Source organism: Ursus maritimus, unplaced genomic scaffold, assembly GCF_017311325.1.
Source record: "Ursus maritimus isolate PB19 unplaced genomic scaffold, ASM1731132v1 scaffold_26, whole genome shotgun sequence".
NCBI lineage: Eukaryota > Metazoa > Chordata > Mammalia > Carnivora > Ursidae > Ursus > Ursus maritimus.
Window position 1 is genome coordinate 26,318,151 of NW_024425119.1, and position 16,953 is coordinate 26,335,103.

At 37.1% G+C, this 16,953-nt stretch overlaps 1 protein-coding gene across 6 annotated transcripts in view; it reads left to right on the forward strand.

Annotated features, from left to right (window-relative positions):
* CCDC91 (coiled-coil domain containing 91) overlaps nucleotides 1-16,193 on the forward strand; it is a 313,500-nt gene extending 297,307 nt beyond the window's left edge. For 3 of the 6 annotated variants that reach the window (XM_040642281.1, XM_040642282.1, XM_008712308.2), the window contains exons 13-14: nucleotides 15,098-15,165; nucleotides 15,427-16,193. In XM_040642281.1, coding sequence (XP_040498215.1) covers nucleotides 15,098-15,165; nucleotides 15,427-15,679 — 321 coding nt within the window. In that variant the 3' untranslated portion in view covers nucleotides 15,680-16,193. Of the gene's footprint in view, nucleotides 1-15,097 lie in introns of all 6 variants that reach the window. The other 3 variants (XM_040642283.1, XM_040642284.1, XM_040642285.1) reach the window with 1 other exon arrangement.
* The last annotated feature ends 760 nt before the right edge of the window (nucleotides 16,194-16,953 follow it).

Genomic DNA, 16,953 nt, shown 5'->3' on the forward strand with positions numbered 1-16,953 from the left:
GCAGGGAAAGAGCAGATATCTTGAGACCATGTTGCTACATTAGATGGTATTCCAGGGACATCTCAATTGCAGTGTATACTTATGAATAACTTTTTTTTTTTTAAGAAAATTAGGCACCCACCTTCGTTAATCTACTTCCTAGTTCAGTGCATTTGTAATGATGCTTAGTAAGGATTGGTTACATAAAACATTTTGAGTAACTGCCAGATTTTCTTCTGAACCTTTCTCACTTATAAATAGAGGTGAGAAATGGGAATTTTAAATGGAAATTTTTATCAGTTGAGATGGCTGTTTCTGTAGGAATTCTAGTTTACAATCATTTGCTTGTTTTAGATGCATAAAAAGCAAATACAAAAAAAGAAAAAGCAAATACAATAGTGTAGTGTTACTTCGTTGACAAGAAAAGTAAATGGCTGAACTAGAAACAAAAGTTATATAATAGCTTTCATACAAACCTCACAAATGTCTCTTGGCTATAGATCATCAATTTATGTAATTTCTACCCAAATTGCCACCAATTCTGCTTTGCAGATTTCCCACAGATTTTTAAAGAAATCTCAAGAGAAAGATTGTTGGCCTTTTCTTGTTTTCATTTGTTTAATAGTACTGGATTGTCCCATTTTTATAGAAAAACCTTTAACATTGTAGCATGGCTTAGGTGTATTCTCTTCTTAGGAGAAATATAGTATATGATTAGGGGGTTGGGTTTTTGAATCCGATTTCCTGGATTAGAACCAAGATTTGCCATTTATTAGATGTGTAGACTTAGGCAAGCACTTAAAACTGTGGGCCATATTTTTGTTCATCTGTAAAATGGAGATGAAAATAACGCCTATTTTACATAAAATTGTTATGAGAATTAAATGATTTAGCACATGTAAAGTTCTTATAACATTACCTGGCATATAAAAATATAATTGTCAGTGTTAGCTATTAATGCTATTATTTTGTTTTTGAGGTAAGTTTCCCTAGTTATATGGTTTAGATCAGACTGTCTTTGGCACAACTGCCTTTGGTTCTTGAAGTATTTTTTTTAGTTTAAGTACCTCTTTGTTTCAGAAGTGATTCATGGCAACTTAAAATACACGTACTATTGGGGCGTCTGGGTGGCTCAGTTGGTTAAGCATCAACTCTTGATTTCGGCTCAGGTCATGATCTCAGGGTCATGGGATCGAGCCCTGCATTGGGCTCCACGCTCAGCACAGAGTCTGCCTGTCCCTCTCCCTCTGCTCCTACCCCTGTTCTCTCTCTCAAGTTAATAAATTAAATCTTTCAAAAATACGTGTCTGTGTGTGTACTATTAAAAATCATGGTGAATGGTAAATAAGTGCCAAATAACAAGTGTGAAACTAATGGAGATTTAATATAAATATGTACACGTCAGAAGTTCCTGTCTGCTTATCAGAGTTAATCTGCAGAATCAGGTTGGAGTTTCCTGGAGACAAAACTATCATATTTTATGTATAATATTCACAATTTTAAACTAGGAATTTTATATTTCCAGGCATCCTAAGTGAACTTGTTTGGTTAGGTAAAATTTTATCGCTATAGTTTAGAATTAATCCCCATTATAAGCTTTTTCAACATCTTTAAATTTTTTTTTTAACTCTTCTAGTTTGTGAATGCAAATACTCTATGTAACAGGACAAAAAGACACTTGCCAATGAAACTTGAATACATATATGTTCAGGTGATCAGCATAACCTGATCATTATGATCATTTTATTTTTCTCTAATTCATATACTCTCAAGCTCTTACAGGAGATTGTATTCCACTAGCTGTTCCTCAGTCCCCACACCAAAGTGGCCAACTTGCTGGAAATTTTAGTCTCATTCACTTAACATTTTTGAGCTTATCCTCAAATTCTTGAGCTCATACTCTAAAAAGTTATTTTTGGTTTCTGATTTGATGGTAGACATGCACAGTATAAAGTTGGTACCTAAATCACTGGGATCTGTATTTGTCACCTAGTAAGAAAAACTAGAAATAACAGCATCAGTAAGTCCAGAGGGAAGCTGTTTAGAGCTAGGACGGAAACTTAACAGTCGTAAAATGATTCACGACCCTTCTGTCTTTGTACTTTTTCTATCTTTAGCACTGGCTTACATTTTTAAAGCTACAGAATAGTAGCTGGAGCTCCAGTAAACACATTTGTGATGGAGGAGAAAGGAAAAGTGAAAAAATTAAAAGAAAAAGAATTTGGGACAGGTGTCTGTCCCATTTTTTAAGGACCTCTGCTAGAGATCCTACCCGGTAGCTTACACTCCCATCTCTTGAGTCCCCTAGCTGGAAGGGAGTCTTGGGAGTGATGGCTTGAGGATGTTCGTATCACTCCTAGAACTAACCTGGAATTTTATTGGTAAGAAAAATGGATATTGGAGAGAGAGCTCACACACTCTGCCATATTCCCTGACATCTGATATCTTCTGTTGGGTGGGTGTTTCGTGTTAATTATTTTTCAGCATCTTCTATTTGAGCAGGTGCTATTGCCATTTTTAGGCAATAATATCCAAGTTTAGCTTTCCTAATTGAGAGCAAACTTCCTCTGCTTGTTTACAAGAAGGAGGACTGTGAGGGTTTTCTTACATTCCTTGATCCAGCTGGGAGGCAGCAAGGGACTTTAAGAGGACTGACTTTGTGTTTTCCCACTTGGTTTCCTCAGTAGGATAAATCTGTTTTAAAATGTTACACACAGATGGTATTTTTTCCTTAAGGCTTCACTAATCAAGGACACACCATAAAATCCTGAATGAAGAGGAGCAGTCCTATATATTTAAAATGAGAGAAGACAGTCTATTCACACTAACTTCCATTTGATTAAACAGTGCTTTGTTTCATTGGTTCGATTTTGAATACTGAGGATTTTCGAATGGAAACCAGAGATGCGTCACTACTGTAGTGCATCTCAACACTTGTGTACTTGGCCCGTTGTGTCAGTAGTAGTGGAAACATGAAGGTAAGCAAGCGAAGACTGTCTTAGTCTCAAAGGTACCACAAGGTGAGATCCATACCGTACATTGCCATTTTGAATTACATTTCCCTTTTTCTTTTGTTATGGACCTAGCAGAAAGGAGTCTGTCGTTTTTATATATGGCTGCTGAGATTTGTAAATTAAGGCAGTGATTTCTTATATGAGGCATTTAATGTGCCAGTTTTTCTTTAACACTTCTGTTGCATTTTCAAGGAACTATTTATATATTAATGTCACAGGAACCTTCCCGAAACTACTGTTGAGGCAGAGAAGATAATTACATGTTTTAATGACTATAGGGCTTTTGACATCTGACAGGTTTTTACATGACTATATGCAGGAGACTCGTACATATTTTATAGCACAACAGATACTATGGCAGGGACCTGAGTCATAGCCGAAGTCCTTGTCTGGGAAGGCAATGTAGTATTGTGGTTCAGAGAATAGGTTTGGTATCACACACACCTGAATTTGAATCCTGGCCCTGCCACTGGGCCCAGTTATCGGTCTCTAAGCCTTACTGTCCTCATTCATAGAGTTCCAAAAGAATAAAAATGAGATAATACGTAGTTTATGTTTCCCATTGATGCCCTGCATTTAATGTAATCTCCCCACCTTGAGCCTGGGCTGGACTGAGTGGAATTGGGTTATGAAAAGATTGTGGCTTCTGTCTTGGGTGCTATCCCACTCCCTTGATGTGCTTTCGATCCCACTCATTCTCTCTTGAATTGCTTGCTTTGGGAAGTCAGCTGCCATATCATTAGGCAGCTTTGCGGAGGGACTCACATGAGCTCTGTTACAAATGGATATTTTGAGGACTGTCAGCAGCCACTGAGAGAGGTCAGAAGCAGGTTCTTGCCCAGTTGAAGTTTGAATTGACTGCAGCTCACTTAAGAACTTGATTGCAACCCCTAAGTAGAGCCCATGAACCAGAGGCACTCAGTTAAGCAGTACCCAGTTCTCACACCCACAGACTTTGAGATGATAAATATTTGTTTTGTTTTGTTTTGTTTTAAACCACTAGGTTTGGGTTGCTTTGTTACACAATAATAGACAAATAATACAACACATAAAGAGGTTCTCCCGTGCGTGGCACATGAACAAGAATCTCAAAACAAGAAGAGGTCATACTTAATTCAGTGTTACCGGATTATTAATCATGCCTTGTAAATCATCTTCAGTATATGTGTGCACAGAGCTCCGGAATAAGCCTTGTGGACAGCCACTTCCCTGTTTTTGTAGATTGGAACATAGAAGGCAAATGTTATCAGTCATCTGAGATTTTAGTATAGCATGGGGAGACAGGACCCAAGAGATCATGTAATTCTTTCTTCTACTTCAAAATAAGATGAAATTTATATTGCTGAAGGTCAAAACAAAAGAGGAGATAGATAGTAATTGGCAGATATTGTTCCTTATAATGATACAAAAGAATTGCCAAAATCTTTAAAAAGATAAAAATACAAGAGTTTGTGTTTGTTACTTGAACATTTTGTTACTTAACCATATTTGTTTAGGATCTTTATGTTTATTTACTTTACAAAAGGTCATCCTACAGATTGCAATATTTGCAGTAACCAAGTTCTTGAAAAAACGATGGAGAAAAAAAGGTTGTTTCATTGTTTGGGAGCATGTAACAAATTGTGTTAAAAACTTTATGTGGATTGTCCTATTAAAATCAGTTAGTCTGCCCTGCCGGAATCAATCCATCTTATATTTGAGATAAACACTTTCCTTGCCATTGAACTCTAGAAAGTAGGATATGGAACTTATTAATGGGTAAATATAGCCGTATGGTTTAGAGCCCTAAGATAGAATTTCTGCACAACCACTATCACAGCTTTATCTACCTTTACCTTCTTTTCTAAAATTTCCCTAAACCTATGGCTTTTTTTTACAGTGTTTTGGAAATTTTCAGATTTTCTTTGGAAATCCCCCGCCCCCACCAAAGTCATTGAACATCATATATGGAAGCTCATACTATAAACTCTAGTGCCTGCTACCAGGCAAGTAAGAGTAAAATCTTTACTCACTACTAAAGTGCATCCTTTTCTGGCCAACTCTTTGCTTTAAGATCAAATAAGGTTGTGTTCTAAGGTGGTTTGCCTGCACATCAGAGTCTGGAATGCGTATTGGTATATTCTGTCCAGATGATTTAGCGAAGAGCAAAAATGAATATTCGCATTTCCCAGTGGATTCTGTGGCAGTTTGAGATAAAAAGGCAGAACTGCCCAAATATGTAGAACTTACTTTAGATGATTCAAAAAGAGAGAATTTACTTACCCTAAGACATCTTAAAACAAAACAAAGCAAAAAAAAATCCTTTAGTTGTGGCCAATAGGGTTTAAGACTCTTTATACCCGTTTCTCATTTACTCTAAAAGAGCATCTGTAATTCATCTTGTGCATGGTAGAAAGTTACACAACTTCTTTATATGTTGACATTTTTTAACTATATGAATAGATTTGAAATATACTTTAAAGTTGAAAAATATTCTCAGAGACAAAGGAGATCTGAACTCTGGATTGAAAGTCTTCATGAGACATCAGTGATGGCCTAGGAATGTTCTACTAAAGAAGCTGGGCCTACGTTTTCTGAAGTTCAAGGTTGAGGCAACTGGCACTGCCTTAGTTCAAACCACTGCCCTGGAATCTTTTAGAGTCAAAGTTATTCTAAACATGTATTTTATGTAACATTATAATCCTAAAGTTGGTTCACAGTCTCTTTCAACATGATTTACAATAATGCCATAGTTATATTCCCAGAGGAGATTTCATTTTTAAACTCAAGCTTTATATACAATATATCCCTCTTGCAATCAAATTTGCTTATCTGAAAATATAAAGAAAAGACTATTTTAAAAGAGAAACTCTTTATGGTTAGTGTACCAGTAATAAAACAGATGCCATAGAACATCCATTAATGCAACTAGTCATGTTACAGATAAGTCTAAATTTTCTTAGGCTAAAGTGATGAGAAACAGAATGTGAGGATACAGGAGAAAAGTAAAGACGGTGGTATTTAGAGCAAAAATGTTTAAATGTCACACAGTAAAAGTAATCACCACTTAAGAATAACTTGGTCTTTTCTTCAAGTCTGTCTGCTGTTATTATGATTTCATAAAACGTACCAGACCATTACGGTTATGTTTGCATATTGAGTTTTAAAATCCATAGGGATGCCTGGATGGCTCAATCAGTTAAGCATCCACTTTCGATCTCAGGGTCCTGTGATCAAGTCCTGCATCGGGCTCCCTGTTCAGTGGGGAGCCTGCTTCTCCCTCTGCCTGCCGCTCCCCCTGCCTGTGCTCGTTCTCTTTCTCTTTCTCTGACAAATAAATAAAATATTTTAAATAAATAAAATTGATCCATGATCCACTTCCTTCTTGTCTACATCAAGGCTAAGAGTGGCGATGTTATCGCTCCCAGAATGGTTCTCAGGACCTTCTAAAGATGAGTCTTAGCTATCCATTGTCAAAAACATAGGGAGGCCCTAGAATGTACTCGATACGTAGGAGGGTTTCTTAAGCAAAGATAAACTCAGGTTAATACATTTAAATATATTTTAAAGAAATATATTTTTTAATTGTAGGAGGACATTTAAGTTTGTGAAATTGGGCTCTTAACCACTCAGAGCATCAATTTTCCACAACTATAAAATGCAGATGTTAGACTAAGAAGTCTCAAATTACCTTTCCACTAAAATTCCATGATTACTCATTGAGAGGAAATTCAGTCGGTGTAGTGTTCTTCCTACATTTGCAATGTGTTGTGAGCCTACAGGGGTTCTCAAGAAAAGTTAATCTGTTGGGCATTTTCCAAAGTATGCTTTATAGACGTGCACACACATACACACACACAATTCCAAAGTTTACAAAGTTCGAGAAATGGACGCCCGGGTGGCTCAGTCAGTTAAGTGTCTGCCTTCAGCTCAGGTCACGGTCCCAGGGTCCTGGGATCAAGTCCCACGTTGGGCTCCTTGCTCAGTGAGAAGCCTGCTTCTCCCTCTGCCTGTCGCTCCCCCTGTTTGTGCTCTCTCGCTCTCTCTCTCTCTCTCTGACAAACAAACAAATAAATAAAATCTTTTAAAAAAAAAGTTTGAGAAATGTTACTATCCTATAACCATGTTAGCAGTTCACAATGCTTATGAGCATAAGAGCTCTGAGAAGTTGTAAAGAAAAGAAACCTTTTTTAAGCCTACATTTCTCGAACATACTTGATTAAAAAGTCTTAAAAAAAAATAGGACATGTGCTGCATAGAAATGGCATTTTATACTTTGTGGGAAACACTACTATGGTATGTAAGGACCTCAACAATTTGGAAGAATCACTGTTAGTCGTTTCCTAGGGCTGGTATAACAAAGCACCACAGGCTGGACGGCTCAAAACAACGAAATGTATTCTCTCACAGTTCTAGAGGCCAGAAGTCCGAAATCAAGATCCTGGAGGGGTCGTGCTGTCTCTGACGGCTCCAGGGCGCCAGCTGTTCTGTGCCCTTCTCCTAGCTTCCCGTGTTGCTGGCACTCCCGTGCATTCCTTCGTCCATAGTCTTGTCACCCCCGTCTCTTCATATGGTGTTCTTCCCTGTGTCTCTTTCCGTATTTCTCTGTCTCTATCATGAAACTAATGATTAGATTTAGAGGCCATCCTAAACTGGTATGACCTCATCTTACATCTTAATTATGTCTGCAAAGACCATTTTCCCACATAAGGTGACATTCACAGGTACAGGAGTTAGGAGTTAAATATATCTTTTGGGGGGACACAGTTCAACCCATTACAATAATTACCTGTCAAACCTCATATCCTACTGCTCCTTGACCAGGTCATGTGTTAATGACACCAGGTCTTAGTTTTCCGACCTTTCCCTTTTATTCATTGCATAGGTAAGGCCTTCTGTGCTTTAAATTAAATGCCTTCTCCATACAGATGATTTCCAGATTCGTATCTCTCACCCGGATCTCCCCCTGAGCTGCAGTCTTATATCCAATATCTGCCATATCTGATAGGATTCGACAAGCTAACCCTGTCCAAGACAAAATTCTCATTTTCCTGTGGCCGCCTCACTCCAGCTGCAGTCCATCACCAATAAATGGCAGTGGCATCCTAAGAATCACCTTTTGTTTCTCTTTTCCTTTCATCCACACTCCTAATCCACCAGCAGCTTGAGTTGATCCTACCTCAGATGTGTCCCCAGCCTGACTGCTGCAAAGCTCCCACTGCCAGCGGTCTGATTAATGTTCTACTTTTCCCAGACCAGAAGTCTCCTGAATGGGTGTTCCTCTTCCACTCTTGCCCCACTACAGTCTGCTGTCCCCAGTAACAAACTGTGCTCTTTTTCAAACACCGAGTATGGTCACACTCCTACTCAGAACTCTTCCCACGACCTCTAGCGCCCCACGTGCTCTGACCACTGTCTGCTTCTCTGATCCTCACTCCCCCTCCCCCTTGCTCATTTTGCTCCAGTTTTGTTATATGTGTTGCCGGTATTCAGTCACACCAGATCTGAACCCACATTTCGGACTCTGCTCTTGCCATTTCATCTGCCACAAAATTTTCTTTCCTGATGCTTTTGTATGGTTCCTCTCCTCCCTCATTTCTTTCAGCTCTCTTCAGTACCACCTTGTCCATGTGCTCTTTACTCTCCATCCTTCCGCAAAAGCTCTCCCCTCGTCTTTGTCAAATACTGCTTTGTTATTTTTAGAGTACTGATCTCCACCTGAAAAGTAGTAATGTGTTTCCTCATACTACACTATAAATTATATAAGAACAGAGAATTGTCGGATTCATCCCTGTATTTCTAGTGCCGAAAATGGTGCCTAGCACCATAGTAGGTGCTAGAGAAATACTGAATAAATGAGTGAGTGAAAGAATGTATGAATACTTCTAAGCAGACTTTCTCCACTACGTTCAAGCCTCCTTTCTCAGTGTCTCTCAACACTCTATCTTTGTTCTTCCAAAGTGCTTTCCTATAATTTCTAACACATCTTCTCTTCATCTAAGGAAATGCTCTTGATACTCTGAGCGCCTGTTCAGGTCCTGCCTCCATGAAGTCTTCACTGCTGCCCTCCTGCCACGGTCCCTCCCCATCTCTGATCTTCCATTAGACTCGGTCTTTACACACGAGCACCTCTTTGTTCTTCAGTCATTGCGTGTGTGTCTCTCCAAAGAGATTGCAAACTAATTTCTTAAGGACAAGGAAATTATAATATACTTTTGCTCAGACCTCAGAGCCATAATGTACAAATAGGGGTCAATCCTGACTTTTTTCTTGATTAACTGATTGACTGATTGACTAGTTGAATGCCTCCATCTCAAACAGGTAAATGAAACAACAGTTTGAGGGTTTCTTGGCGGGGGCAGGGGAGTATAATAATGTCAGAAAAATAGAAGCATTCGTATCCAAATAGCACTATTAAAAGGTCAGCACTGTAATAAATACGTGATTGAAGAACTATTCCATTTCTTATTAGAAGGTAAACAATCTTTCTTACCCAATATGATGATATTAACTGGAAAATCTGTCTGAGTAATTATAGTTTCAGATCATCATACTTGACCTTTCTTCAGTGATGATGAAAGAGCTTGTTAAGGATGTGAAAACTGAATCCATAAAACTTATTATTACTAAACTGATAACACTTGTTTATGGACTCACTTTCCATCAGTAAATTTGATATCCATTCTAGCTTTTTTAAAAAATGAGATGACTTTTTAAGCATAATTTAAAATATGGTGGAGGGCAGGTTGGAAAAGTAACGTTAATAAAGGTAAACTTAGTACTTTCACATTTCTTGGTGTATCTTGTTGGTAGAAGCCCCAAAGATATTGTAATCATAATTAGTACTAAGTGTATGATACACATAAAATACATATAATATATATGTATACACACACATATGTGTATATATATATATATGTATACACAAAAACAATGTATTGGATTTTCTGGGATGTAAACAGTGTTCTTAACAGTTCTATTAAAATAACCCATATTTGTTTGTAACTGACTTTGAATTGTGCTCTTCAGACCAGTATAAGTTCACCGTCCATATTATATTTTGAAATGAAAGCTAAGATCTCGGGATGTTTTTCTTCTTTTGCTATAGCATAAAATACTAACAGGTAAATCTAATACAGCGAATTACTAGGAAGTCATGTGTTCCTTTTTTTTCCCTCCTAACCTTATGAACTTTGAGAAAGTAGTATGCTTTGAAATTGTTTTCAGTAGTATACAAACTGAAGAGATGCAAAGAGGGAAGAGAGGTTTATAAAGCCCAGGGGTCTGTTTCAGAGACCTCAGAATTTCCAGGGTTTTTTTTTTCTCCCCCAGCTGAAAGAACAGAAAATGGAGGGGAAAACAAAGCAGTTAGAGCTACACCACCAGGAAGAGATTGCAAACCCCATGCCCGGAAATGCTTGTCACCACCGCTCGACATAACATTGTCAGCACAAAGTCATAGAATACAAATCTTTGACTCACTTTGAAATGAAAGCCACAAATACAGGACTAAGATCCAGTTTTCGAGGGGCAAAAAGAGTTGAATATTTTGCCAAGATTCTTCTTGCCTCAGTAAAGGATAGTAAGATAATGCCTAATAAAACAGAAACTGTTGAAATTCAGGAATTTGCCAAGAACATCGGCTTGATGCACTCATTTCAGAGAGACGAATCTGCCATCTTTATAAGAGAAAGGTCTCAAGTGTTCCTCTCCACAGACGTGATTTTTGTATCATGCCCAGGAAGGACCTGCCAAATTAGACGTTCAGTTCTGTGATGGCCCAGTTTATCTTCTTTCCCATAAAGGATCAGTGTCACTTTATTGCTCCTTAAAGTGTTGAGTTCCTGTTGATTTAATGGATCCTTGACTTTAGACAGTTCTGGGGAGGCATGTTGAAAGATGTGAAGTGAACCTTGGAGCTGGCTAAACGCAAAACCAGTATGTCCGTCATCTTGTAATCCACTAATTCCACAAGCAAAAGAGAAGTGCTTGGTATGCTTAAATAAATCTATTAAACCTTTTTGCCCTTATTTATATCCCTGCTTTTTAAAAAATTACAGAATAGTCATTCTGAATGCATAAATCCAGATGACTTTTGTCACTTAGCAACAATCACAGGTCGCATATTAATTATGTGAGCTTGTGCGACAGGCACTCGGAAGGAGAAGCGTTTCTCCTCTGATATTCATAAATTCTAAGATATTCAGTCAAATTTTATTTTAATACAACTCCTGATTATTCTCGGGGGCTTCTAGAAGACTCGGAACTATTAAAGCTGACATTTATGGTATATGTACGTGAGTTATGAAACATGATTGTAAAACACCCATGAGTCCCCCTCCAGCATGAATCCAGGTGTCTCATCTGCCTGACACCGTCCTCTACATAACAAGTCCAGATACAACCGTCCTCGTTTGTGATTGCACGATTGCCTTGCCTCAGAAAGAAATACGCTATTGACTATTGATGTAACTCAATACAGTTTCGAATTTTGCTTGGCTTTTGTGCCATATGAAAAAGGGTATCAGCCTATCTCTAGTCTGACCACTTCCTTTTTAAATTCTATTTTATTACAAATGTTCACTGATTTATATTCTTCTGCAATATTTGATGGTATGGTTGGTATTTGTTAATATGTGATACATTAAGATTTATTATGAAGTTGTAGTAATTAAGCCAGCATTATATTTGTGTGAATGGTCTAGTGAAACAGAATAGGGAGCCCAAAGACAGATTCTTGCCTGTATGGAAACCTGATTCATGATAGAAAGAACATTGCAAGTGACACATGCTTTGGCTTAAGCAATCTCTGTAAGATGTACTAGCTTCGGTATACAGAGGTCTGTGTTGAAGGCTGTTCATTATAGCGGTGATTATGATAGCAAAAGGTTACAAACAATCCAAATGTCTAGCAATAGAATAATTTTTAAATAAAATATCTATTTTATACATATGTATATATAATTATAAATGCACAGGGGGGGAAGTATGCAACCATTTGAAAGAAGAAAACAGGGGAAACTGATCCTCTCATAGACTGCAGATGGGACTGATATATTTGCACCCTCACTCTGGAAAGCAATTTGGTATTATCTATCACAATTTAAAATATGCAAATCTTATGATACAGAAATTTCACCTATTGGAATCTGTCCAAGAGATACCCTTGAACATCTTTTGAAGGGACTGCACTCAGGTTATTAATATCCTTGGTGGTTCAAAAACAAGACAAACCTGGAACAAACTTACGTGTGTATCCGTGGGGAGAGTGGCTACATAAGTCATGGAATACAGTCAAGCAATTTTTTTTAAAGATTTTATTTATTTATTGGACAGAGTGAGACACAGTGAGAGGAAACACCAGCAGGGGAATGGGAGAGGGAGAAGCAGGCTTCCCGCCGAGCAGGGAGCCCGATGCGAGGCTCAGTCCCAGGACCCTGGGATCATGACCTGAGCCGAAGGCAGATGCTTAATTGAGCCACCCAGGCGCCCCAACAGTCAAGCAAGTTCTTAAAAATGAGATAGGGAAAATTTCCAGTAATGGCAGCTGTGGTACAGAGTGATTGTGTGAACCCTCCCACAATTAACAATCATAAGATCTGGACCACATATTTTTTAAAACCCATCTTTAAATGCTTGAAAGCATCCAAAAATGGACAGAAACCACTGGGACTAGACTGGAACTGGGTATTAGTACCCTCTTCTGTACTGTTTGAATTTAGACCAAGTATAAAATTTTTAAAACTACAAGTATTCGTATTTCAGTGTGTTTTACATGCATTAAAATAAAGCCTTTAAAATTCACCTGTATCTCCTACTTATCTTTTAGATTAGGTCAAGCATGTTTTCACTTTTAGAATTAAACATGGATCTGGCATTTCTGGTAGATCGTCTTGCTGTGCTTGGTTAAGTACTTCTTGATTCATTCAACCTCAGCCAATATTTATTGAGTGTCTAACATGTGTCAGACCCTCTTCTAGATGCTGGGGTACAACAGTCAGCAGGACAGACAAGATCTCTGCTCCCTTGGGGTTTATATTGTAATGAACTGTCTTGTTTAATAGACATGTGGAAGCAGAGGCATATGTTCCCCTGAAGGTATCCTCTGAGAGAAGAAGGGAAAAATAGAGGAAAAAGGATAAACAGAAATCCTATTTATGTATATTAAAATCCCAAACTGTTAGAATTGAAAGGAGTCTTACTGGCATTCAATTTTTTACATGTGCATTTTGCTAAATGCATTTTTATTAACTAATTTTTAGGATATTTCAACATTTTAACCTTCCAGTTTTTTCAGTCATTTTGAATATCAGTGGATTATAGAAGTGGAATTTAACAGAATTCTTGTTTGGATTTTTTTTGTCGTTGTTCTATGTTGGGGAAAGCTTGTGGGAAGATTATGTCAACTTTACATAAGTATGACAGGTATATACTGTAAGATGGAATTTACTTGGCTTTTTTTTTTTTTTTTTTTTAGTTCCTTCATTGTTCTGTAGCCTGTAGGCAATATGTTGTCATTGGTTATTTTTACACCATGGGCAAGTTGATATTTTATTGTTTTTTAGTTCAATTCCAGTATAGTTAACATACAGTGTTCTGTTAGTTTCAGGTGTACAATATAGTGATGCACCAATTCTCTACATTACTCCGTGCTCATCACAGTCTGTGGACTCTTAATCCCCGTCACCTGTTTCACCCATCCCCAGTCTCCCTCCCCTCTGGTTACCATCAGTTTGTTCCCTATAGTTAAGAGTCTGTTTCTTGGTTTGTCTCTCTCTCTCATTTTTTTTCCTTTGCTCTTTTGTTTTGCTTCTTAAATTCCACATATGTGTGAAATCATATGGTATTTGTCTTTCTCTGACTTATTTCACTTAGCATTCTACTCACTGGCTCCATGCATGTCATTGCAAATGGCAAGATTTCATTCTTCTTTGTGGCTGAATAATATTCCATTATAATATATATATTATTCCATTATTATACACACACACACACACACACACCCCCCACATCTTCTTTATCCATTCATCTATTGATGGACACGTGGGCTGCTTCCATTATTTAGCTATTGTAAATAGTGCTGCAATAAACATAGGGGTATATATATATCCCTTTGAATTAGTGTTTTTGTATTTTTTGGGTAAATATTCAGTAGTGCAATTGCTGGATCGTACGGTAGTTCTATTTAGCTTTTTGAGGAACCTCCATACTGTTTTCCACAGCGGCTGCACCAGTTTGCATTCCCACCAACAGTGCACAGGGTTCCTTTTTCTCCACATCCTCGCCAACACTTGCTCTTTCTTGTGTTGTTGATTTTAGCCATTCTGACAGGTGTGAGGCGACATCTCACTGTGGTTTTGATTTGCGTTTCCCTGACGATGAGTGATATTGAGCATCTTTTCATGTGTCTGTTGGACCATGGGCAAATATTTTAGGGCAGAAGGGGAGTTAGAAACTTATCTGGATGTATTCACTAACTCTTACCATCCAGAAAGTTCTTTATTATATGACTTTTATTATTAATCTTTTGTTCACTATATTAATTTGTTATTGATACATTAAAACAATCTCTTAACTCAGCAGGAAGACCAAGTCAAGTAAGTGTCAACAGTGTCAAGTATTTCTTAAAGTAAACCTGTCCCAAGAACTTTCTCTAACTTCACCTTCAGGACATGATCTCTTCACTTTTCTTTTATTCTGCTAAACTCTGTCCACGATGTAATTATGCTGTATTTTTGTACTGTGTATTTGTTTTGTTTTTCACATCTGTTATATTTATATGATCTTTGTGGCTGTTTGGTCTGTATATTCATTAAGAACTGACATTTTTATATTTTTGTTTTCTGAAATCACTATGATCAAATTTATGCTATTTTCCAATAACTGAGTCCCACTATCGGTTTTAAAATTGTAATGAGTATCATCTCACCCTAGCTATTATAGGCCAGAATCAGTGACTACATTGTCTTTGAATTTAAAGCACTATTTGATTTTCTAAATCATCACGTAAAAGGTTTCTCTAATGGGCTTCAGTGGGCATAATATTCTTTATCCGTCAACTAAGTGTATTTTTTTTCTCTTTTTCTCTCTCTTTAAAAAACAAAAACAAAAACAAAACCCAACAGCTTGATCAAGTCATCCGCCAAAGAAGCCTGTCCAGTTTGGAACTGTTCCTCTCTTGTGCTCAGAAACAGTTAAGTGCGCTAATAGCTACAGAACCGGTTGACATTGAATAAAGAGAACATGACAAGCTAACCCCACACTGGCAATGGATAAATCATTAGACCTCTAAAATACATGCTGTGAATTATAAAGATGCTTTTGTTTTCCTTCCAAACCTTGGAGAATTGATTTCCACTTCAAGGGTAAACTAAACCAATATTTTGAAGAACTATCACGAGATCTAATTTATTTTCTTTTGTTTTCTCCTTTACGTTTACTGTCATTTTCTTAGGAGCAGTAATCGTCGTAGTAGCAGCAATGGAAAGTACGATGTGACCCAAAAACCACTGAAAATTGCCGCGTTACCAAAGCTAATTAAAATTCATAGCCTTTGGTGGCCTATGATATTGTATTTGGCACGAATAGTAAATATCTTTACTTATTGCTTTACAGTGACTCTTGATAAGATTCTAGAATGTAATCATTTATTTGATTTTGAAGATAGAAACAGCATGGGCTTCAGCAACACTTATTTATTTATGTAACTTCAGTGTAAAACACCGATATAACAGAGTCATTCTGATATTACCAGACCCCTTTTCTGTAGTAGGATCTGTGCGTTTTCATTGGTAGCAATTAAAAATACTGAACATTATTATATTAATTCAGCTTTGATCTGATGTACCGCCTAAAGGGGTATGTGTGTGGTATATGCTTATTTCCTGTTTCTCTTCTTCAAAGTCACTATAAATCAGTAAAATCATTTCTTAATCATATCGTGAACCTAATCTCCAGAAAGATAATATAACTTAGCCATTTATAGGAATTCAGGTTCAAATATAAAAGATATAAAATCCTTTCCCAGTACTTCAGAATGTACTTAAATCATGAGTAATGTACTTTAATGCAAAATCCTGAGTTTTTTTAACATCAAAACTAAAATGCTGTCATTAAAATGTATGCAAACATTTTGTCTCGTTTTCTGAAATGCTTCTATTACCATGGGCTTTGTACTTTTCTGGGATTTCTCAATGTAATAAAAAGAACTCCAAAAACTTATTTGGTTATTAGTTTCCTTTTTTTAATCTTTTTAAAAAATTAATTAACTCTTTTTTTAGAATCTTTCTTCCTCGAACTTCTATATCCATGGATGATGATGTTTTTAATATAGACCTCCCCCTAACCATTTAAAACGTTTACCAACAATCTTTAAATGGTGATAATGAAATAGTTTTCTCTTGTAAATTTAAAAAAGAAATTAAAACAAACAGGCCACTCACTTGAAATGCAGCATCGTAAATAGAGGAGGAGGGCTTTTGATTCAGGAGCAAGCCAGTAACACAATGTTATAGTCATATTTAAAATCATTTGACTCTCTGTCATCGAATATAAAATGATATCTTACAAGTCACTTAAATATGAATTACATGAAAATGAAGCACAGAAGGTCACTGAAACGAAGATTCAGAGAGACTAATATCCAGAGATAGTAGAAGTGTGAAGAGAATATAATGGTCTACTCCTCTCTTTCACCCCCTACCACCACAAATTGATTTTTTTCTTCCTCTGCTTGGGGTTCCAGCTTTCCCGTTGACTTAGACTAATTGTTGTCTGAAGTAATTCAAAACAAATCGATCCTGATCAGTCTGTAAGTATTTGCAGAACACCCAGCAAGCACAACTATAAACTCTTGGATTGCTCTATGGTGCTTCTTTCCCACAGAGCTGTCCTTCAAGATAACGAAGAATGATCATCTGGGCAAAGAATTGATTATTTGAATACATTAATCCTTCCAAACTGAATAGCTGATTATCTGTTT